This window comes from Drosophila nasuta, unplaced genomic scaffold (genome assembly GCF_023558535.2).
Source record: "Drosophila nasuta strain 15112-1781.00 unplaced genomic scaffold, ASM2355853v1 ctg17_pilon, whole genome shotgun sequence".
Taxonomy (NCBI): Eukaryota; Metazoa; Arthropoda; class Insecta; order Diptera; family Drosophilidae; genus Drosophila; species Drosophila nasuta.
In genome coordinates, this window is record NW_026869403.1 from 73,587 (window position 1) to 99,598 (window position 26,012).

Consider the following 26,012-nt stretch of genomic DNA (forward strand, 5'->3'; position numbering starts at 1 on the left):
TTGCCTTATAAAAATTAGTTTTTCTTAACTTTTTTCTCTGGTATTCCGCTTTTTTTCTTTGATCCAGCAATTTTGCTCAGAAAAAATGACTCCACTGGCCGCAACGGTATGTCCTTTTACAGGTAATCATCAACACCGTGTCTCCCTTTTCTATCTTTGCATCCACATCTGCCTTGCTCTTCAATAGTAAGTTCACCTTCTCGCGCCCCTCTTGCAAGCTGCCATCATGAGATACGTGTAGCCTTTTGTAATGGCCCCATTAATGTTGGCACTGAACTCGATGAGCAGAGTGGCAACCTCAACGTGACCATTGTTAATTGAACATGCGAGCGGCGATGGCAGTGGATAAGTGGAAATATTGACTTTCGCTCCAAAGTCTAGTAACCATCGCGCTACTTCCACTTGGCCATATGGGCAAATCCCACGTGTCGCACGCTACATTCGCACGATTTTAGCTAATGAAAATCAATTTTTGGGGGTTTTTTAAAGATTTACCGTAAACTTTTGTTGGCACCGGATCCGTGCCTTGGTTGGTGTGCCGTTGCTCGTACTTCGAGCAATCCACTACTCGAAAACAACAACTTGTAGTGGATCAATATTTGCTGAAATCTTTATTATTTTCATTATATTTCGTACATTTCATTATAATTTCATATTTTTATTTACATTCGTGCTCTGCGCACACCTTCAAATCCCTATTTTATTGTTAACAATTATTTGCCTCTGCTTGGGCTCATATACATATTCAAAGTAAATCACGCTGCCGAAATTTGCAGCTGCATTGCTACTTCTAGCGAACGTAACGGTGAAATTCCAATGCACAAAAAGAGAATCACCGATTACATATGCCCAGTAGGAAATGGGCTGGCGAAGTCCCAGTAGAAAATTTAGTTCGCCCGCCAACATTCCCCACCCCGTAATTCACTAGCATTCGCGTTGTGTATTACCAATTTTCAAATCTAATTTGGCTAGCTTTACGGCGGGCGAGTCACAATACCTTCTAGAGTGCGCACTGCGGCACTCCGTACCTGACCGTCTCTCGATCGATGAACATCTACCACAACTCCTTTGGGCCAGTTGTTTCGTTTGCCATTCTCATCTGCGATAACAACAATGTCATTCACGGCGATCGAATCTGGCAGCGGTTGGAACCATTTGGTACGGCGCGTAAGCGTTGGCAGATATTCTCGAATCCATCTTTTCCAGAACTGATCGGCTAACTGGCTCGAAATTCTGAATCCTTTGGCAAGCTTGTCACCGTTTTGAATTTCGCTGTCTCGTTCACGCATTCCACTAGAGTGGCCCAAGAGGAAAGCGCTTCTGAGTCTGCCGATTCCAGTGGTACATATGTGAGTGGGCGTGAGTTGAGAATACCCTCCACATCAGCCAACGCCGCACGAAGCACTTCTTCTCGCAATCCACCAGGCGGCAAGATTTCCGTTAGAATGGACTTTGTCGAGCGTACCAATCTTTCCCATGCACCGCCCATGTGCGGTGAGCCTGGCGGGATGAACATGAACTCCATTTCTGTGTATTTGGTCTCCACATTCCTTGTCGATATACGCTCCACTTCATCTTTTAACACTCTACTCGCATCTCGGAAGTTAGTCCCATTATCGGACATCATTCGTCGCGGGCAACCACGTCTCGCTATAAATGCCTTTAGAATACAAAGAAAAGAGTCGGTTGACAATGACGTTGCAATATCCAGGTGTACGGCACGAATTGTGAGGCATGTGAACAGAACACCCCAGCGCTTCTCGTGCCGTCGTCCAACGATGATGTCGATGGGCCCAAAGTAATCCACTCCTGTATAGGTGAACGGCGCCATGTGGTGCGCCAAACGCTCACGCGGTAGACTTCCCATTTCTGGAGGCCTAGGACGCGCGCGCCTCATTCACCAAGTCTCTCAGACCAAATATCAGGAACTTTTGCCGTAGTTCATTGACCACGATCTCGTCGTACAGATGATGGTACCGGCGATGATACGACCTCAACCAGCAGAAATGTAAATCGATGTCTTCTTGGTAGGATTATGGGTCGCTTTAGGTTTACTTCGACTCCTTATATTAGGTCGATTCTTCCCTTGACGCGCAGTATGCTCACCTCGTCCAAGTACGGAGAGCATTTGAATAGCTTGCTCTTCCGATCTCGGTTTCCTGGCACACTCGTATTAGAATGATATCCATCTCTTTTGGCCGCTCAAGTAATAATAACTTCTTCAATTCCGATCCCATGCTCTTCTTGACAATAGATCGCAAGAAATCCAATACTCGCAACTGTGCGGCTCTCAACCTCTCCAGCTTGCTGAATCTTTCTGGGTCTGGTGAGATACAGCTCAAAGGTGACATGGCTTCCAATTGCTCTTCGACGTGTTGCAGAATAGTATTGCTATGTTGGCTCTCATCAATGTTCATCTGCGGCCACTGAGAGTCATCCGAATACTCACATCTGATCCTTCTAAGATTTCGCCAATGCGGAGTGCAACAAATTGGTGAAATTTACGAACATACGAACGTATCCAGTATAGAACGTCTCTAGAGTCTGTCCAGAACACTTTCTTGTCAACGTGTACTGACATTTCAGACTCGATACATCTGGCCAACCTCAGCCCCAAAACAGCAGCCATGAGTTCCATGCGAGGTATCGAAATTGGTTTCAATGGAGCAACTCTTGTTTTCGACGCTACAAGACTGCAATGAACTTGATCGTCTACTTCAGTTCGGATGTATACGACGGCAGCGTATGCATTAACACTTGCGTCTACAAATGTATGCATTTCCAGACATATAGCTGCACTAACTCCTTTCAAACATCGGGCTATACGCAGATTGTTTAACGTTGGCACCAAATCCAACCAACGACGGCAGTCTGCCTGGTCTTCTTCTTTAAGCGGCTCATCCCATCCGAATCCACATATATTTTGCAGAATGATTTTTGCGCGTATGTTGAAAAATGCAACAATTCCAAGGGGTCGAATATGGTCATAATCATGCTCAGGACGCGGCGTTTATTTGGCCGACCATCTAGAGCCTTTGCGATCGTATCTGGCTTCACCATAAACGTCTTCTCCAGGTTGCCACCACATGCCCAGAACCTTTTCCGGACCAACATCTGGGTAACAAATTGGCTTGTCCAACATGTCATGTCTATTTTCGAGAACACAGACCACTGTTTGAGAATTGGATGTCCAGTGTCGCATGTCAAATCCTCCATCAGCATGAATTAGTTTTACAGCCTGGGCCAGCTTTGTCATCTCAGCTACTGAGTCCACAGACTGAAGCCAGTCATCGACGAAAGTGTTGCCGCAAATGGCTTTTACGGCCTCGGGATATTCAGCTTCATAACGTTGAGCATTGCGTTTTAAAACGTAACTCGCCAAGGAAGGTGAGCACGATGCTCCGAAAGTCATAACTTACATGACGTATACCTCCGGTGGTCGTTGCGAGTTTCCATCACGCCAGAGGAATCTCTGAGCTGCCTGATCCTCTGGTCGCACCCTCACTTGGTGGAACATTTCGCGTATGTCTCCCGAAATAGCAATTGGACGTTCTCTGAAGCGTATTAGAATGCCCATCAATGATGCAAGTGCGTCAGGACCTTTTAGCAGGCAGTCGTTTAGAGACACTCCTTGGATCTTCGCTGCGGCGTCCCACACTAAACGTGTCTTCTTCTTGTTAGGGTTGGTGACGGTAAAAATAGGAAGAAACCATGTTATATCTTTTCGCGCCAACTCACTATCATCCAGGCGTCTGATGTAACGATTTTCCTTATAGTTTTTCATCGTCGTTAGCATGAAGTTGCGTAACTGCGGATCTTTCGACATTTTCGATTCGAGACATTTTAGTCGCTTAAGACACATTTCATAGGAATCAGGCAAGGCCACTTTATCGAATCTACACAGTAGTCCAGTTTGCCACCTTTTCTCGTCTGCCAAGAACGTTGTCGTTGCTTCCATGATTTGCATCGATCGCTCATCGTCTTTGGATCGTAATGGATTGATCGTAGCGACAATTCCCAGAGATTCCAAAGAAAAGTACTCTTTCAATGCAACATCCAAACATGCCAGTCTTACTACATTGGAAAATATGTAGCAGGCGTGGAATCGATGAGTATTCCTTTGCTGAGCGGCCGTAAACAGCCCAGCCAAGCCTGCAACGTGCTGCAATGACGTCGTCGTCTTCACTTTCATGCAACTCCAGCGGAATAGTCCATTTAATGTTGTCGAGTCCAATGATGATTCGTGCTCGTACGTTGGAATAGGGATCTATAGGCAACGTACAGAGGTGACTCTGAGACTCCAATAATTGCTGGTCGAGGCTTTGCTCTGGTAGGTCGAGATCAGACACTGTTCGCACACTTTTCAGAGTGTATCGCTGCGATTCCATACTCGTAGCTGATACAGTGATGTCCAACGATTGCGAATTGTTTTCAACCTTAGAAACATCACCTGTACATTTTAGGCACAATTGAGTTGCCGGTCCTTCTAGCTCGAGCTCGTCAGACAAGGATCTTTCAATTAAAGAACAAGCGGCTCCTTCATCGGCCAAAGCAAATGTTTTCACAGATTTGGTTTTGCCGTGGATCGTTATCGGGATATAACGAAAGAGAGAGCTACTCGCCGTCTTTCCATGAAACATGATTGAAGACTCCTCCTTGTTGGCAGATCGAGGCACTGTTTGCCCAGTCAGCTTGTTTCGGCCATCATTGCTTGCGGCGGTATGCAGCAGTACGTGGTGAATTGATTTACATCCATCGACGCCGCAGGTTTCTTTAGCTTTGCAGTTTCGTACAAGATGCCGCCAGAAACAACAGAAACATAGCCGTTTCTGATTTCACAAACTCCCAGCGCTGTTTAACGTTCAATGCTCGAAAGCCGACACATTCCGACAATCGGTGCGTGCTTCCACATTTTGGGCATGTAGTCTCTGATTCTCCATGATGCTGTCGCTGTTGAGTCTCGTCATTGTTGTCACTAACACTGTGCTAGTCGAATGACGGAATCCAAATTATCTGCCTTTATCGCTGGCTCGTCTCTCAGTTTTCCTTGTAACGCGGCGTGTACTATTTCTGGTCGGCCATACAGCATTCTCAATGTTCCAATTGTATACGGCACTGTATCTGGCACCATCAATTTTCGGCGTACTGCTTCCAGTGCCTGGCCCTTAAGACACTTCTGTAAGCGTATAAGATTTTCCTCGTTACTGAATCCACATCTTTCCGTCGACTGCTCATAATTGCTAATGAACAGCAGCCATTCGTCAGGCTTTCCAGTGAAAGTAGGTAGATCTCGGCTGATGACATGTCGTGCACTGATTTGAGCGGCCGTCAAAAGCCCACTCCTAGCCACTGAATTGGCAGCGTGCATGTCATTTGGTTGTTGAAGATTACTGGGCAATCCCATTGATCCCGGCTGTGGCAATCCATTGATTATACCACCCATCGCTGCTGCAGTGTTCGCTTGATATGGCATTGTCAATCCTCCACGAGATGAATCCATATGGAGCTTGTTGACCACCGTGCCATATCCCGAACTATCAAAGTACATTTGTGTGTTTGCCGGTTTATGCTGGATAGGAGTTGATGAACTCGACGATGTGCTGATTCCATATGACGAAGATGAGCGGCCTATATTTGCTGCTCCATTGCGCTCAAAACCCGCGACAGCTGCCTGCACATTAACGGCTTCATGTAAACCATTGGCAGGTCCAATTGGATCTTGAGGAGCAGCTCCATCTAATTGCTGACCATCACTCGTCATCTCTTTCCAGGCACGTGTTCCTCCCGATTTGCCATAGTCGTGGTTGAGGTTATGTTACTACTCCAATTGCAAACTTTCAAAGTGCTCCACACACAATATGTTTATCTCCAAAAACTGATATTATTCCAGTTTCAGACTGATATTCCAAAATAAGACTGAATATTCGAGTCTTAGCAAGAATATTTCAGAATGAGACTGAATATTTCAGAATGTTGGCACCGGGTCTGTGCCTGGGTGGGTTTTCCGTTGCTCGTACTTCGAGCAATCCACTACTCGAAAACAACAACTTGTAGTGGATCAAAATTTGCTGAAATCTTTATTATTTTCATTATATTTCGTACATTTCATTATAATTTCATATTTTTACTTACAAATACAAATTCAAATACAAATTCAAAGTAAATCACGCTTCCGAAATTTGCAGCTGCATTGCTACTTCTAGCGAACGTAACGGTGAAATTCCAATTCCAGTAGGAAATGCGCTGGCGAAGCCCCAGTAGAAAATTTAGTTCGCCCGCCAACACTTTTGTTATGTGTTTAGAGTGAATTGAGAGTACTTTCGGAGGGTATAAGATTCAATTTCCTGGAGTCACTATTTTGAAAATAATTAATAAAATTGTGACGTGTCGCACGCTACACAAAGTGGAAGTTAGTTTCAAAATTTTCATTTCAAACGCAATTTTCAGCGAATTCTGCAAAATAAACCCTATGAAAGTTAATATCCTAAAGAAAGTTAAGAATATTAGAAGACAAAACTGATCGTTTGGTCTTAATAATGTTTATAGATTTTTAGCAAAGCCGTAAACCCATTGTGTCGCACGCTACACTTTTTCCGCTGGCATTAACATAAGACAAAAATCTTTTTATTTAAATTAAACATTTTTTATCTTATTCATAAATGTGCTTTACAATTATTTCAGCGTGATTTACTTTTGATTTGTTTGTGAGCCCAAGCAGAGGCAAAAAATTGTGAAGAATACAATAGGGATTTGAAGGTGTGTAAATTGTAAATAAAATTGGGTTTGATACAAATTTGTGCATTTATAATGATCGAAATTTCTTTTTGCTTTCAATTCTTAAAATTCGAAATATACTTTAATGTTTCATATAAAGAAAAATTACAAAATGTGAAATTTAAAATTGGTCGCTGGTGGACTGTTTCTGGATTTGCCCATATGTCGAAGCCGCTGAAAGAGCGAAGTTCGCGATCGGCGCCGGCATGCAGTAGGAAACGGACCAATGAATCAAAATGACCCTTATAGCTAGCCACTGACAATGCACTCTCGTTGTACACATTGGAACGGGTGTTGATTCCGGCTCCACGCTCGAGAAGTACCTATGAGAGAGACATTAAACATTAGGTTAATAAGCAGATTAAGGGGTGAGAGTAGTTTATACATTCTCTATATATCAGATAAAATATCTAATAACGAAATCATTAATTCGATTCTCGTCACTGAGGAGAATTGCAATCAAATCTTGGATTCTAATCACTTTTCAATGGTCAATTTACTGCCGATACTGCCGATACTCGATACTAACCTTGGCTTCTTCCACATGGCCGGCACATGCGGCCTTCATCAGCGGTGTATGTTCAATCAAATTGTGCTCCTTAACGTTGGCGCCATGGCTTAGCAGTGCATTCACCACATTAACATAACCGCCCGCGCTGGCAACCATGAGCGCCGTGTCCCCATTTTCACAACTTGCATTCACATTGAAATTGTTCTTGAGCAGCACTATGACAATGTCACAATGACCCGAAGCAGCCGCTTCTATCAGTGACGTTGAATCTTTTCGTCCCTGGAAACCCTTTTGTAATGAAAACATTTCCAACAAAACTTTCATCAGAGAAGCAAAAACGAAACACAATTGTCAGAAATATTTGATACGACAATAAGAGACGAGAATAGTGAAGGCTCGATTAATCATTTGTGATACATATTAATCGATTAATTTGTTTCAATTAGCGATTTAATTGTCTCGAAAAATGGGTTTCGATTTATTGACTCATTTTTATAAAAATAAACTTTTTTTACTCACATTTTTAAAAGCAGTTGAACGGCAATCAGAGTTCAACGGCAATCAGCTGTTTGCTACGTTTTTAATGGCGGTGATTTCAACAATTTTTTAATAAAATTTTAGCACTTAAGTAATTAAATTAAATAAATTAATTTTTATAAAACATATTTTACCCAACTTCAACAAATTTAATGCCATCCGTTTCATTATACAAGTATTTTTAACTTGCTTTTTCATTCCACCAAAAGTGTGGCAGCTTAGGCGATAACTCATGGTGTCGGACCTACACCGGACGGCAAAATTTGATTTCCAAATTTGAGGTGGGGTCAGAAATTAGTCGTTTTACAAATAATTACAAGCCTAATTGATCTTCTGGCGGTCTTAAAAGAACGACAATAAAAAGATAGAAAAAGGTATATAGAAAAAGGTATTTACTTTTTATTACGCCAAGACAAATTTTTCGTTTTGCAATTCGAAAGAATCTTGCGAAAGTGAAAACGGAGCACCATTTTTTTCGTTCTCGTTTTCAAAACGAAAACGAAAACAAAAAGTGAATACCGGAGCATGCCTGTATGTACCTAGAATATCCTTTGGTAAATTTCCAGTATCTTTGCGGTTATTTTGGTATATTTAAAAATTAATACCGCTATATTTTGCCTTTATTCGAAATGGGTAGCGGGGGTCTCAGAATTGAGCACACTTGACTGTAGCCTTCTTGTTTTTATGTTCTTCTTTGTTTACATAAATTAAAACGTAAACAGTAAATTTTACTTTTTCGCCTTTTGCAATTCTCAAGTGGTTCTGGACGGCGGCTGGACATTATCACTGTCAATGCGGGATGGCGTCGCAAACCGCTTGTCCGTCGTCCAATTCATAGGGTTTTCATGGATAATTCGACGTTCCATGCGACTAGCCTGTCATTTCCGCTTTTTCCCGTCAGATCTGGATTTTTTTAAACAGCGGGCAGCGGTAATTCTGGCTTTTGAGCAAAGTTAAGCAGCTTTTTTAGTTTAGTTTTCTTCGAATTTTAGAGATGTTTAAATTTATTCCTGCTGCTGCTGCTGAGTCACTTGCAAGGGGTTGATGGCCCACCACAAGTAATTTCAATGGCGAATGCGATGTCGACGTCGATGTTGACGCTTGCGCAGCAGTTGTTCTGCTTTTGCCTTTGTTTACATTTTGCTTGACCGCCATTTGGTTTTGCGCACCTGTGCATTTTGATTTGATTTTGCTAAAGCTTTTGTTTTGCTCTGGAAAGTCTACTGTTAAAGTATTCGTTACTTGTATTTGTATCTCTTCGAGAATATGGCCTTAAAGGATTTTCTAGGAGTGGATATGCCTCATCACCCACGAAGACATATGGCATCTTAATGTTTGTTTCAGGCAAGCAAGAATCTGGCGGAAAACATTTTCGAGCCCTTAGCTGCATATAGAGTTGTGATGCATTAAATGTTCCACCATCACTTTGTTTTCCATAGCCTCCAACTTCTATGGCAATAAATTTGCAATTGGCATCTGCCACTCCTTGAAGTACTATGGAAAAGTACTTTTATAATTATAAAACATAGACCTGGAATGAGGTGGACATCTAAGGCGTATATGCTTTCCATCAATAGCCTCAGCACAATTTGGAAAGTTCCACAGCTTCCAAAAGTTGTCTGCTGTCTTGCTAATTATTTCCTTCGTCGGCTGAGGCATATGTATCGGTTGTAGCTCTTCCCAAAGAGCTATTACAGTCTCTTTCACTATAACTGACACAGAAGTCCTTCCAATTTTAATCGAATATGCCAATGATGAGAAAGATGCTCCTGTAGCAAAAAATCTGTAATTGCGGATAATATTCGACGTCATTCTAATTAATTAATCAAATTTGTATTTTAGAAGACGGCTTAAAAAATGGAAGAACCTCCGGGACCAATTCCGCAACGAATGGAAAAATTCCTGTTTCAAGATCTGGCGACTCTGGTGTTTCAGAGGAGGCTTACAGCAATTACACTTCTTGGCCTCATTTTAATAGTCTACTCTTTTTAAAGGACCAAATAAAACCTTGTAAATCGGTTGGTAATTTTGAAGCATCACAATTAAACTTTGAGCCATCTTCTTCAGGATTTGCTTCTGAATTGTCTCAAGATGAGATCATCTCTGAAGAGATTCACGAGCTAAGTGAAGATGAAATACCAAAAAAGCAAAAGAAGTTGAATGCGTCAGAGGAATTAGTAGCTATTGAGCAACAAAAATTAATGTTGCTTGAAAAGAAAATTAATAACAACAAAGAGAAAGACGACGACGAGTCATTTTTCGATAGCTTAATACCGTATATGCGGAAAATGGATCCAATGAAAAATTATTATGCAGAATGGAAATACAGAAGACCATTTTAATTTTTCTTTCGACAATAATACTGATGATCTTACTAAATCGTAATATAATTTAATACTTTAAATACTATAATACATACTTAATAAATATAATTGAAATATATTACAAACTAACCTCAATGTTATTATTAATTTTTGGCAAGGCAGTATGGGTTGTGTAAAAAAATTTGGCCAATGCTTCTCCAGCCTAATTACGACTACTAATTTTATTTAATATGTAGTCAAAAGTCGAAATAGACATCCTTGAATAGTTACAAAACTTTTCTGGGTGGTTTCTCAAGTCATTATATAAATTTTTGAACTCTCCTTTTTCATTTCTACTGCAGTTAAGCGGGTGGACGCTCCTTTTTTAACACAAAGTTAAGTGTTGCACTTGAAGCAAAAAAATCTTCATCCGAATCCATCACCATCATATTAATAACTGAACATATTAATAATATAGAACAATGTAGCTCGCTCTCGCAAAGCTCTCACTCTGACATCTTCTCTGTTGCATTCTTTGATTTAATTACCGTTTATTTTCAAACCTTACAAACTAACAATGTAACTCGCTTCTCGCAAAGCTCTCACTCTGACATCTTCTCGCTTTGCTCATCGCTTCGCATCGCTTCGCTTCGCTTCTCGCGCGCACTCTGACATCAGCCTAAGTCCGACACCATGAGTTATCGCCTAAGCTGCCACACTTTTGGTGGAATGAAAAGCAAGTTAAAAATACTTGTATAATGAAACGGATGACATTAAATTTGTTGAAGTTGGGTAAAATATGTTTTATAAAAATTAATTTATTTAATTTAATTACTTAAGTGCTAAAATTTTATTAAAAAATTGTTGAAATCACTGCCATTAAAAACGTGGCAAACAGCTGATTACCGTTAAACTCTGATTGCCGTTCAACTGCTTTTTAAAAATGTGAGTAAAAAGTTTATTTTTATAAAAAATGATTCAATAAATCGAAACCCATTTTTCGAGACAATTAAATCGCTAATTGAAACAAATTAATCGATTAATATGTATCACAAATGATTAATCGAGCCTTCACTATTCTCGTCTCTTATTGTCGTATCAAATATTTCTGACAATTGTGTTTCGTTTTTGCTCTGATGAAAAAATCGGAAATGACACCACTGTAGCGCTGTGCCTATTTGTTGCTCAGCATAGCGCAATAGCCCCTGTAAATCATTTGAGTGACCTTTGTCAAAAAAGTTTGATAACAGCAACACCGCGACAAAAAAAAAGATCCACCGCACAAAATGCACATATATAATTAAAAATGCATTGGCTCCCCACTTCATTATATTACTTATTTTTAAAATTGTTTCAGTTGATTTTTTCACTTTAATGACATCCGTTAGAGAATTACCCATATATTTTATGTTAAGTTAAGTAGAACTGAGGGTTTATTAATGAAAAACATACAGCACATTGCCTTATAAAAATTAGTTTTTCTTAACTTTTTCTCTGGTATTCCGTTTTTTTTTCTTTGATCCAGCAATTTTTGCTCAGAAAAAAATGACACCACTGGCCGCAACGGTATGTCCTTTTACAGGTAATCATCAACACCGTGTCTCCCTTTTCTATCTTTGCATCCACATCCGCCTTGCTCTCCAATAGTAAGTTCACCATTCTCGCGCCCCCTTGCAAGCTGCCATCATGAGATACGTGTAGCCTTTTGTAATGGCCCCATTAATGTTGGCACTGAACTCGATGTTCATTGTTAATTGAACATGCGAGAGGCGATGGCAGTGGATAAGTGGAAATATTGACTTGCGCTCCAAAGTCTAGTAACAATCGCGCTACCTCCACTTGGCCATATGGGCAAATCCCACGTGTCGCACGCTACATTCGCACGATTTTAGCTATTGAAAATCAATTTTTTGGGGTTTTTTAAAGATTTACCGTAAACTTTTGTTATGTGTTTAGAGTAAATTGAGAGTACTTTCGAGGGTATAAGATTCCCTGAGTCACTGTTTTGAAAATAATTAATAAAATTGTGACGTGTCGCACGCTACACAAAGTGGAAGTTAGTTTCAAAATTTTCATTTCAAACGCAATTTTCAGCGAATTCTGCAAAATAAACCCTATGAAAGTTAATATCCTAAAGAAAGTTAAGAATATTAGAAGACAAAAACTGATCGTTTGGTCTTAATAATGTTTATAGATTTTAGCAAAGCCGTAAAACCATTGTGTCGCACGCTACACTTTTCCGCTGGCATTAACATAAGACAAAAATCTTTTTATTTAAACTAAACATTATTTATTTTATTCATAAATGTGCTTTACAATTATTTCAGCGTGATTTACTTTTGATTTGTATGTGAGCCCAAGCAGAGGCAACAAATTGTGAAGAATACAATAGGGATTTGAAGGTGTGTAAATTGTAAATAAAATTGGGTTTGATACAAATTTGGGCATTTATAATGAGTGAAATTTCTTTTTGCTTTCAATTCTTAAAATTCGAAATCTACTTTAATGTTTCATAGAAATAAAAAATTACAAAATGTGAAATTTAAAAATTGGTCGCTGGGGACTGAAAGAGCGAAGTTCAAGTGATCGGCGCCGGCATGCAGTAGGAAACGGACCAATGAATCAAAATGACCCTTATAGCTAGCCACTGACAATGCACTCTCGTTGTACACATTGAACGGGTGTTGATTCCGGCTCCACGCTCGAGAAGTACCTATGAGAGAGACATTAAACATTAGGTTAATAAGCAGATTAAAGGGTGAGAGTAGTTTATACATTCTCTATATATCAGATAAAATATCTAATAACGAAATCATTAATTCGATTCTCGTCACTGAGGAGAGTTGCAATCAAATCTTGGATTCTAATCACTTTTCAATGGTCAATTTACTGCCGATACTGCCGATACTCGATACTAACCTTGGCTACTTCCACATGGCCGGCACATGCGGCCTTCATCAGCGGTGTATGTTCAATCAAATTGTGCTCCTTAACGTTGGCGCCATGGCTTAGCAGTGCATTCACCACATTAACATAACCGCCCGCGCTGGCAACCATGAACGCCGTATCCCCATTTTCACAACTTGCATTCACATTGAAATTGTTCTTGAGCAGCACTATGACAATGTCACAATGACCCGAAGCAGCCGCTTCTATCAGTGACGTTGAATCTTTTCGTCCCTGGAAACCCTTTTGTAATGAAATATTTCCAACAAAACTTTCATCAGAGAAGCAAAAAACGAAACACAATTGTCAGAAATATTTGATACGACAATAAGAGACGAGAATAGTGAAGGCTCGATTAATCATTTGTGATACATATTAATCGATTAATTTGTTTCAATTAGCGATTTAATGTTCTCGAAAAATGGGTTTCGATTTATTGAATCATTTTTATAAAAATAAACTTTTATTACTCACATTTTTAAAAAGCAGTTGAACGGCAATCAGAGTTCAACGGCAATCAGCAGTTTGCCACGTTTTTAATGGCGGTGATTTCAATTAATAAATTAAATAAAGTAATTAAATTAAGTAAATTAATTTGTATAAAACATATTTTACCCAACTTCAACAAATTTAATGTCATCCGTTTTATTATACAAGTATTTTTAAATTTCATTCCACCAAAAGTGTGGCAGCTTAGGCGATAACTCATTGTTTCGGAATTAGGCTGATGTCAGAGTGCGCGAGTTATACATTTGTCACCACTTACCACTTCCCCATCTCATTTGTCACCACTTACCACTTACCCAACACTAACACATACAAATCATTCCATTAGATCGGGATTGCGATCGTCAATTATGTAAACATAAACATTCAAGCTCCCACTATAAACTAATAACCCAAACTGGGACTGCTAGCCTCTTTAACGTAAACATAAACAACCAAGCTTTGCTAGCTTCTTTAACGTAATTATAAACAACTTAGACGGTTTGGCATCCAAGTATATAAGAGCACTTCTTGCACAGCTTAACTTCAGTTTGTATCAATTCTCTGAATAAACCAGTTCAAATCTACGACACTGTGTACATTCTTATTTATTGAAATACAACTCATGTATATATATGTCAAACATATATAACTGGCGCAGCCGGTCTGAACGGACGGATAAATTAATAACACACTAAGAAGTAACATTTGAACTAGCTGAAAAGGCATAACAAGTGTTATCGAAAGTGAAAAAGTTAAAACAAAAAAAAAACAATACACACACTAAGAAGTGATATTTGAACTTAGCTGAAAAGGCATAACAATTATCGCCAAAAGTGAAAAAGTGTAAAACAATAGTGGCATAAAAAAGGGACAAAGTCATAATTGTGCAACTAAACTAAAAACTAAACAATCCAGTGGCAATTTAACAATCAAAGATAAAAAAAAATATATAAACTTTAAAATGGAAAACGAAAATATAAACGAAATGCAGAATTGCATTCAGGCTCTCACTCAAATTGTTGTTCAACAAATGCAACTACCAAATGCGAACTCAAGAACAAGAGCTAGAAACCAGATTGAAAAGGAAACCTCGATATCTTCCAACATTTACTGGACAAGATGGTACTCTCCATGGATTCATTGCTTCAGTGGACCAGATTATGCAGGAATATGCAGATGATGCGGATCAGGTTTTCAGCGTTATATTCAACACGAAGATTCAAGGACAGGCAAGAACAGTTCTCACCATCAATACACCGACAACGTGGGAGGAATGTAAGGAGAAATTGCGACATCATTACCGGCCAAGAATGGACCAAATGGGTTTGACTAGGAAGATCAACAATCTCAGAGTGACATCTATTAAAGATTTAGATATTAAGGTAAGGTACATAGTGGAAGAAATAACAGACTTTTGCTGTATTTGAAAATAATGAAAGCTTAGTAAATATATTAAGTTCACTATTGATTCAACGAATAAAAGAATTAGCTGCAGGCTCCATGGCAGTCTCGCTAATGCCATTAACAACAGTGCAAATGGTTAGAAATGAAATTGCTAAATATATCGGTCTAAATTTTGGAAATTTAAATCAAAGATTGTTAATTCGTAAAAATACCGAGAATGACTCAGGTAACAATATTGATCAAAGAAATAATAATAATAACAACAATAATAATAATAAAAACAACAATAATAATGGCAATTTTTCAAAAGTCAAAATACTAGGAGACAATATAACAATCAACAACAAAATAGGAATAACAATACTAATCCACAATACAATCATAACTATAACAATAATCCACATCAATATCCAAATAATAATTACAATAAAAATGAAAGTCAAAATGTTAGACAGAATCCCCAGAGGCAATGAGTGTTGATAATATAATTGATGAGGATAATAAAGTACAACAAGTGAAATCCCTAAAGATTTTTTTACCCAGTAGCCTCGGATGAAAGAAAAATTTTAATAGAAGGAACAATTGAAGATTGTAAATTTACTTTTGTTAGATACTGGATCCACAATTAGTATATTAAACACAAATAGAGTGCAGGAAAATTTTTACAAAATAATTGAAAAATATTCAAAAACAATTCATACAATTAATGCAAAGTTTGAAACTAATAATTACTTAGTTATGACAGAAGCACCAAGAGAATTTCAATATTCTCCACAAGTTCGTTCAAGATGGGTGGCTTTACCCTGGATAAATCATACGATTTTCTGTTGGGTATGGACTTCATCCAAAGAAACGTTCAATTTATTGATTTCAAGAAGAAAACAATTAAACTGATAAATGATGCTGAAATTCCATTCCATTTGTAACGTGCAACGAGAAGAAGCACAAGGCGACAGGGCTATCGGCATTTGCGGGCACGCTTTAGAGTCCGGCTCTAGCTCGTCGGCTTTGGGGGTGGTGGTCTTGCTTATACCAATAGCCCTTTCTTCGCTGCTCATTATTATTAATTTAAGATCAGAAATTGAGCGTGCTGCGACGAAGAAGGGATTGCTAGAAAACTAGCCGGAAAGAGAAGGAAGATCCAAAAATGTCTCAAAAAATAGAAAAAAAACAAAGAGAGAACAAGAGAGAGAGAGACAGACAGAGAGAGAAAGAGAGAGCGAGAATTGAGGCAGGCCATCACAGCTGTTAAGTGATGAAGTCCCTCCCAACCTATGATCACAGCATCAGAGCATGGCTCTGGTGATCCCTTTTAACCCTACGACAGTGGGGTCGCTGGCTTGTTTCGGCTAAATAAAAAGTAAATTATTTCATGGTATACAATATTTAATTAATGATAGATATTAAACAATAAGGCATTAAGAACAAAAATAGTACCGAATTATCAATAATAATAACATAAGAGGCTAGTTGCAATAATATTATAGTTTCCTTTTAAATATATAAATGTATTTTAATTTCAGTGCTTTGTATTATTTCATGTACCAAATTTTAAACTTTGATCTATTTTTGTAATTTATCTTCAAACATTTTTATAATATTTAATAGTTTTAATTTTTTTTCCGTATGCTTTTCTATAAATTTATATTTCGTGTTTGTACAATGTAAATCGAGGTGAAAGTATAAAAGTGTGTGTTTCGCAATAAAAACTCACCAACAGAACTCCTGCGGCGGCGATCGATCTCCGACGAAGGTGTGCTGGAACAGTGTTAAATTAAATAAAAAATACAACTTTCACCAAAACACTTCATATTGTACCTACGCGAAACTGGTACTAGTTATTCAATATAATTTGCATACGTTTTCAGTTTTTTTGTTTTAATTTTTGCTATTTTTAACTTGCACTGATTTTCATAACTTATTCGTTTAATTTAATTTAATATAATCATTTTTATTTAGGCATTTAGCCTTCGAAGCTTTTAGCTGTTTTGTTTTATATTTTAAATTTTTGTAACTTGTGCACTTCACATTCAACAATTGTTTTAAATTCTAAATTCTCATGGCTCTACAATTTCTTATTTAATTTCAACTATTTCATTCATATTGGTACTTGTTTTGTTTTATTCTTGTTGCGCTTCACCTTTTTAACTTGTTGTTTTACAATATTTTAGCGCTTTTATTTTTAATTGAATGTGGCACAATACATGTTCTAATTTTAACTTTTATTTTTATTTTTTTATCAACAAAACAGCTGCTCTAATTCCTTTTGATTTTAAATCATTTTATCTTTTAACTTTTGAACTTAACTTTTAACTTTTATTTTCTTTTTTTGTGCAATTTTGAAATTCTGCAATTGCAGTAGCGCTTTTAAAATTAATGTGAATTTCAACTATTTTGTGAACAAATGAACTTTCAATTTTTTTATAATTTTTCAGCTTTTAACTTTTTAGCGTATTCATTTTTTAAACAATTTTAACCAAATTAAATTTAATTTAATTATTTTAATTTTTAATATTTCTGTGCAATTTTTGCGATTTTTGCAATACCAAATTTTTCTCAACATGTTCTATTTTAACTTGTGCTGAGCGGCGCTACACTGTTAAGTTTTTACTCTATCATATTGTTTCACTATTTTTTGTTTTATACAATGTAGCGCATCATTTTAAACTTTTCAGATTTGGTTTTAATTTCTCATAAATTCACTTTAACACACACACTATATATGTAAGCGATCTGGTCGCTGATGATCAGGAGTAAAGATGAGATGAGATGATAAAGATGAGATGAGATGATAAAGATGAGATGAGATGATGAAAAAGATACTGGTGATGATTAAAGTTGAGGTTGACGACGCAGATGCAGGCCAAGAAGTCGCAGGGTGCTGCGCTGGCGGCTCGAGCAGAGATGCGCTCGCTGGTGCTTTGCTGGCCGCTACTGCGGCAGCCAAGATGGCGCTCAGTGGCGCTCCGCTGGCCGCTGACGCGGTAGCCAAGAAGACGCGCACTGGCGCTCCGCTGGCCGCTATGCGGCGGCAAAGGTGGCGCTAAGGGCGCTCCGCTGGCCGCCGCTATGCGGCGGCAAAGGTGGCGCTAAGGGCGCTCCGCTGGCCGTTATGCGGCGGCAAAGGTTGCGCAACGGGCGCTCCGCTGGCCGCTATGCACGCAACGGCGGCGCTAAGGGTGCTCCGCTGGCCACTATGCGCGCTAAGGACGCTTAGCTAGCTGCTATGTGCCGCAATGAGAGCACTTTGGCGCGCTTTACTGGCCGTTAGGGCGGCGACAAAGATGGCGCTTAGTAGCGCTCCGCCGGCCGCTAGCTTAGGCACTGTCACGCTCAAAAAGAGCCAAACCAAAAGCAGAAAATTTCGAAAACGACCTGTGTAAACGACAACAATAAGTAAAGAACACCTACCAGAATCTATTACTATTTATTCTTACCAAGTATCAAATGCACTAAGAGAATTCTAACCTCTAGTGTCTTGTGGTATAAATTTTACACCAACCAATATGCGTCTATGCACGCTGCCGGTCACCAGAAAAGTGCTTTGACCGGAACCAGCCTAGCTTAAGCTAGCTGCGCATGCGCGTGGTGACACAAACGTCAAAGCTGAGCTTTCCAGTGCAACTCGCTAAACGTCAAATGAGCTTTTCAGCTCAGCTGATGCACTACTTAAAGCTCGGCTTTACAGCGCAGCTGATGCACTTAAAGCTGCGCCCTTGGTTGAAATTTAACTTGCATACTTTTAGGAGCTACTTGCAACAACATGAACCTTGGCTTAAACTCAGCAGACTTTTAGGCCGAATTCAATACATGTTGCTGTAGGCGCCGTTACACATTCCAAGCATCCTGAAGAGGCTTGTGTTTTGGAAGTAAGTGAAATTGAAAGCTTTAATTTAACAGATTTAAATTTAGAAGAAAAGGAAATTATTACCAATCTAAACAAAAGATTTAACAAGTTATACTATAAAGAAGGCGACCAATTGACAAATACAAATACAGTGGTACACAATATAAGAACAATAATGGACCAACCGATCAATTCGAAAATTTACAGGTGTTCTCCAAAATATGAAGAAGAAATTCGAAAACAAATTTTAGAAATGGAAAGAAACGGCATAATAAGAAAAGCAGAAGTAAATACAGCTCACCTATATGCATGGTGCCAAAGAAAATAGATAATTCAGGAGTACAAAAATATAGATTATGTGTAGACTATCGTCGATTAAATCATGTAACAATACCAGACAAATATCCGTTACCTCTCATGGACTCAATATTAGACAAACTTGGTAGGGCTCAATATTTCAGTACATTGGACTTAGCAAAAGGTTATCATCAAATCTTGATGGCTGAAGAAGACATAGAGAAGACAGCGTTTGTTTCACCATTAGGACTTTATGAATACGTTAGAATGCCATTCGGACTAAAAACGCACCAGCAACTTTTCAAAGATTAATGAATGATGTTTTAAGAGATTACATAAACAAAATATGTGTAGTCTACTTAGACGACATTTTAATATTCTCAACAACGCTCGAAGAACACAAACATGCTTTAGAAAAAATTTTTAAAAACTCCAAGAACACAGATTAAAAATACAAGTAAATAAATGCTCATTTATGAAACAAGATACAGAATTTTTAGGACATGTACTCAGTAAAGACGGAATTCGACCAAATCCAAAAAGATACAAGATATTTTAGCTATTCCAATCCCAAAAACAGAAAAACAACTAAAAGGTTTTTTATGCATGACTGGTTTTATAGAAAGTTCATAAAAGATTACTCAAAAATTGCATACCCTATGATCAAATATTTACAAAAAGGAAATAATATTAATAAAAATGACCCAGAATTTATAGATTCTTTTGAAAATTTAAAAGAACTTATAAGCTCACATCCAATTTTGAAATTCCCAGAATTCGATAAACCTTTTACATTAACGACAGATGCGAGTGATTTTGCAATAGGAGCAGTGTTATCACAGCAAACTCAGCCAATAGCATTCGTATCTAGGACCCTAAACAAACACGAAAAGCAATACAGCGCGACAGATAAAGAATTTCTGGCAATTGTGTATGCCGTAGACTACTTTAGGCATTACCTATATGGCACACAATTTACAATTATAACTGATCACCAACCAATTATGTATCTAAATAAAAATACAAAGGAAAGACCTCAAGGACAAACATCAAAGATGGATATTGAAACTACAAGAATTTGATTGTGATATCAAATATTTAAAAGGAAAAATAACAAAGTGGCTGATTTCCTCAGTAGGCAGGAAACAGCCCCGCTTATAGACAAAGAAAATATTAATGAATCAAATTTAGCATTGACAGACACAATTCACTCAGCAAACGAGAACGAACCAATAGATTTTTATATAACAGATGATATAGTTAATAAATTCAAAACTCAAATCATTATCACATATTTAGCAACAGACAGTATAATTAAAAATAAAGGCAGAAAAATTATTGAAATTAATCCAGCAGACGACAATTTAGAAATAGAACAGAAACTCTTAAACAATATTAATAGGGGAACTATTGGCATATATTCAGAAGTACCAGATTCCATTTACTATAAAGTACAATGTATTATAATAGACAGTTTTAAAGACACGAAAAATATGAAATTCTTAAAATGTACAAAACGAGCAGTAGACATAAATGACGAACAGGAACTCCACAAACAAATAGCTTTATATCACACAAAAGAATCCCTACATAGTGGCATGAACGAGACATTTTATAGTTTGAAAGACAAAATTTATTATCCAAAACTTAGAGAGCACATTAACTTAGTTATATCCAACTGCACAAAATGTAGAGAAATTAAGTATGACAGGAAACCGATCAAAGCAAAATTCAATATCACAGAAACTCCTCAAGAAAAAAAAAATGAAATAATTCATATAGACATTTTCCATATCAAACACCGATCATTTGTTACAATCATAGATAAACTTACAAAATTTGTAGCTGCATACAATATAAAAGATAGGAATTGAAGGGCAAAATTGCAAATTATAATAGAGCAATTCACAAAATTTGGCAAGCCCAACAAAATTATTATGGATAATGAATTTAGATCAGAACAGATTCAAAGTTTCTTAAATAAAGAAAAAGTCGAGTTACATTTAACAAAACCAAACTCGCACACAGGTAACGCAGACATTGAAAGACTTCACTCCACGTTAATAGAAATTGTCAATAGCATAGATGAAGACATCTCGATAGAATCAAAAATTCAAATTGCTGTCAACACTTACAATAATAGGTATCACACAACTATAAAATGCTCCCCAAACGAAGCTAAAAATACAAAGAACTCACAAGACCTTAAAGAAATAATAAGCGCTAACAAAGAAAAAATCATAACAAAACTAAATGAAGAAAGAGAACAGTATGAAGAAAAAAGAGAGGAAGGACCAATTAAAAATTACAAAAGATTAAGACATAAAGATGAGCTGTATTTTAGATACGCCAAACTAGAAGATATTCATACATGTAATATCAAAAGACCATTAAAAATGGAACAAAATTAAAATACATGCACATATATATATATACATTTTTTCTTTTACTCGCACTTTCAGAATATTTTATTAATCACTTTAATGATTTTATCAATGACACATGCTAGACTGCATGTGGTCCCAATTCAAGAGGAGGCAGGATATGTCCCTATACATATGTATTCTACAGAAATTGTAAATGAAACTATTATAATTTTGCACATTATTGACATTAATCAAATCACAATAATAATCAATAAAATATACGACAATATAAAAGAATATCGAAATAGCAAATAAGGAAACATTAATTGATGAAATAGAATTACTAAGGGCAAAAGTAAGTTCTATCACCCATCAACACGAACAGAAAGAGGTATTTTTAATGGAATAGGCACCGTACATAAATGGCTATTTGGCATTATGAACAATGAGGACAGGGAAGAAATTATAGAACACTTAAATATAATAGATCAAAATAATCACAATGCAATCACTAACTTAAACCAACAAAATCACATTAACAACCATTTTAATAATACTATTAACACACTAGCAGGCATAATCCATCAAGACAGAAATATGATAGAACTTCTTTCAGCCAAAATGAATAACCAAACAAAAGAAACAATAAAAACATATTATTCAATGATCAAATGAGAACTTTAAAAAATATTGAAGAAAAATTAAATTATATTCAAGAAACCATTGCATCAGCAAAAACAATATATTTTACCAGAAATATTATCAAAAAGACGAAATAAATAAATTTAAAATAGATTTTTATAAAATTAAATTAATCAGAATGGGCATATTAAAATACAAAAACAACGCAATTGTCATGGCAATCAAGCTACCCAAAAACTTTATAAAAACAGACATCAAACTCATAACTGCAATACCTAACAGCAACAATATTCAAATTGATCAAGAAAATTTACTAATTACTCAAATTTGTAATAAAATATACGATTATAAAGAAAATGTAATTTTAAGGAACTACCATTAAGTAAAAGCTGCACAGTAAACAACAATTGTAAATTCAAATTCAACAATAAATACAGTATAGAACAAATAGATGATGAAACAATAATTGTAAGAAACAGTAAAAACGAAAAATTAAAACAAAATTGCGATCAAAGAAATATCACATTAAATGGAAACTACTTAATACAATTTGTTAACTGTAAAATTCAAATATTATCTGAAAACTTTGCAAATGAACAAATAGAATTTTATGATAGATTTTTTACCCAACAAACTTATTAAACCAATCTTATAAAACACAATAAACTTTGAACACTTCTCAATACAGAACTTTGAAAACTTAAAAGAAATCACAGAGTTAAAATTTCATAAAAAATAAGTTATGGCATTTCAATAACATTTGCAATTATTATATTAATATTAATATTTTACTTGTGTATAAAATTAAGACCTAATAATATTCATGTTAATTTTAAAAGAATTCAGGAGAATTCAAATTCTGGCGATGGAGGAGTTATACATTTGTCACCACTTACCACTTCCCCATCTCATTTGTCACCACTTACCACTTACCCAACACTAACACATACAAATCATTCCATTAGATCGGGATTGCGATCGTCAATTATGTAAACATAAACATTCAAGCTCCCACTATAAACTAATAACCCAAACTGGGACTGCTAGCCTCTTTAACGTAAACATAAACAACCAAGCTTTGCTAGCTTCTTTAACGTAATTATAAACAACTTAGACGGTTTGGCATCCAAGTATATAAGAGCACTTCTTGCACAGCTTAACTTCAGTTTGTATCAATTCTCTGAATAAACCAGTTCAAATCTACGACACTGTGTACATTCTTATTTATTGAAATACAACTCATGTATATATATGTCAAACATATATAACTCGCGCGAGAAGCGAAGCGAAGCGATGCGAGAAGCGATGAGCAAAGCGAGAAGATGTCAGAGTGAGAGCTTTGCGAGAAGCGAGTTACATTGTTAGTTTGTAAGGTTTGAAAATAAACGGTAATTAAATCAAAGAATGCAACAGAGAAGATGTCAGAGTGAGAGCTTTGCGAGAGCGAGCTACATTGTTCTATATTATTAATATGTTCAGTTATTAATATGATGGTTATGGATTCGGATGAAGATTTTTTGCTTCAAGTGCAACACTTAACTTTGTGTTAAAATAAAACGGAGCGTCCACCCGCTTAACTGCAGTAGAAATGAAAAGGAGAGTTCAAAAATTTATATAATGACTTGAGAAACCACCCAGAAAAGTTTTGTAACTATTCAAGGATGTCTATTTCGACTTTTGACTACATATTAAATAAAATTAGTAGTCGGCTGGAGAAGCATTGGCCAAATTTTGTTACACCACCCATACTGCCTTGCCAAAAATTAATAATAACATTGAGGTTAGTTTGTAATATATTTAAATTATATTTATTAAGTATGTATTATAGTATTTAAAGTATTAAATTATATTACGATTTAGTAAGATCATCAGTATTATTGTCGAAAGAAAAATTAAAATGGTCTTCTGTATTTCCATTCTGCATAATAATTTTTTCATTTGATCCATTTTCCGCATATACGGTATTAAGCTATCGAAAAATAACTCGTCGTCGTCTTTCTCTTTGTTGTTATTAATTTTCTTTTCAAGCAACATTATTTTTGTTGCTCAATAGCTACTAATTCCTCTGACGCATTCAACTTCTTTTGCTTTTTTGGTATTTCATCTTCACATAGCTCTTGAATCTCTTCAGAGATGATCTCATTTTGAGACAATTCAGAAGCAAATCCTGAAGAAGATGGCTCAAAGTTTAATTGTGATGCTTCAAAATTACCAACCGATTTACAAGGTTTTATTTGGTCCTTTAAAAAGAGTAGACTATTAAAATGAGGCCAAGAAGTGTAATTGCTGTAAGCCTCCTCTGAAACACCAGAGTCGCCAGATCTTGAAACAGGAATTTTTTCCATTCGTTGCGGAATTGGTCCCGGAGGTTCTTCCATTTTTTAAGCCGTCTTCTAAAATACAAATTTGATTAATTAATTAGAATGACGTCGAATATTATCCGTAATTACAGATTTTAGCTACAGGAGCATCTTTCTCATCATTGGCATATTCGTTTAAAATTGGAAGGACTTCTGTGTGAGTTATAGTGAAAGAGACTGTAATAGCTCTTTGGGAAGAGCTACAACCGATACATATGCCTCAGCCCACGAAGGAAATAATTAGCAAGACAGCAGACAACTTTTGGAAGCTGTGGAACTTTCCAAATTGTGCTGGGGCTATTGATGGAAAGCATATACGCCTTAGATGTCCACCTCATTCCGGGTCTATGTTTTATAATTATGAAAAGTACTTTTCCATAGTACTTCAAGGAGTGGCAGATGCCAATTGCAAATTTATTGCCATAGAAGTTGGAGGCTATGGAAAACAAAGTGATGGTGGAACATTTAATGCATCACAACTCTATATGCAGCTAAGAGCTCGACAATTTTTAAGATGCCAAATGTCTTTGTGGGTGATGAGGCATATCCACTCCTAGAAAATCTTTTAAGGCCATATTCTCGAAGAGATACAAATACAAGTAACGAATACTTTAAAAGTAGACTTTTCAGAGCTCGAAGATGCATTGAATGTGCCTTTGGTATCATGACATCCAAATGGCGTCTCTCTGGAAGCCTATTGAGACTAATCCAGATTTTGTTGATATCATTGTAAAGAGTATACGCATTTTGCATAATACAATCATTGACCTTGAAGGGCCTTATGATATAAATTTAGAGTCACAACATTTTCATATTGACCTTGAAAATCATAACAACGCCGAAATTTTAAATCATGTAAATTTAAAAACAGGCCAACTATTAGAAACGCTTTTCGCGACTTTGTTTGCACACACAGATGCACCGAATAAAAATATGTAAATACAAATAATTTGCAGTTATTAATAAATCTTTACTTACTTGATGTTTCTAACATGTTTTCAATTTCTGGGCCTGTCTGGCACGGATCCTTGCGGCAGCGAACGTATGGCTTGCCCGATTAGAAGATGGCCCGGCGTTAGAGCCTCGCCATCGTTGGGATCGGAGCTGAGTGGAGTGAGAGGCCGCGAGTTGAGAATGGCCTCGACATCTGCCAGATGAGCTCTGACCTCGCTTTCCGCCAGTGACGCGTTGGCCATTTGCCGGACGAGGAGATGCTTTGCGGATTTCACAGCGGCTTCCCACAGCCCTCCGAAATGTGGGGCTCGAGGAGGGATGACGTGTCATTCCATCCCCATCTCCGACGCGAACAACTGCAGTTTCTCCTGCTGCTTCGAGAACTCCATCTGTAGCCCCTTGAGTAGGTTGTTTGTCCCGACGAAGTTGGTTGCGTTGTCCGAATATATCCGAAGAGGAACGCCAGGCCTTGCGATGAAGCTTTTAGGGTTAATAAAACAGTTAGTGGACAAGTCAGCAACCAGTTCTAGATGAACAGCCTTTGATGCAAAACACACAAATACTGCTATATACATTTTAAAG

General features: G+C 37.1%; 2 protein-coding genes across 2 annotated transcripts; both read right to left on the reverse strand.

Moving 5' to 3' along the window:
- Window positions 1–1,216: 1,216 nt before the first annotated feature.
- On the reverse strand, window positions 1,217–1,867 carry LOC132797705 (uncharacterized). The gene has a single exon (XM_060809457.1). The coding sequence runs from the start codon at window positions 1,865–1,867 to the stop codon at window positions 1,217–1,219; it is 651 nt and encodes a 216-aa protein (XP_060665440.1).
- A 10,898-nt stretch (window positions 1,868–12,765) lies between these two features.
- Window positions 12,766–25,672, reverse strand: LOC132797706 (ankyrin repeat and KH domain-containing protein mask-like). Its single transcript, XM_060809458.1, has 3 exons — window positions 25,499–25,672; window positions 13,016–13,314; window positions 12,766–12,838 (listed from the first exon to the last, which is right to left on the reverse strand). The coding sequence occupies exons 1-3, from the start codon at window positions 25,670–25,672 to the stop codon at window positions 12,766–12,768; spliced, it is 546 nt and encodes a 181-aa protein (XP_060665441.1).
- Between the last annotated feature and the right edge of the window lie 340 nt (window positions 25,673–26,012).

Excerpts from the sequence above, each read along its gene's own strand:
- LOC132797705 (XM_060809457.1), bottom strand. The coding sequence starts at position 1,867 with ATGGGAAGTCTACCGCGTGAGCGTTTGGCGCACCACATGGCGCCGTTC.
- LOC132797706 (XM_060809458.1), bottom strand. The coding sequence starts at position 25,672 with ATGGCCAACGCGTCACTGGCGGAAAGCGAGGTCAGAGCTCATCTGGCA. Across the intron at positions 13,315-25,498 it reads GTTCGCTGCCGCAAGGATCC|GGTTTCCAGGGACGAAAAGA; the intron begins GTGCCAGACAGG and ends TCATTACAAAAG. Across the intron at positions 12,839-13,015 it reads GAGTATCGGCAGTATCGGCA|GTACTTCTCGAGCGTGGAGC; the intron begins GTAAATTGACCA and ends TCTCTCTCATAG.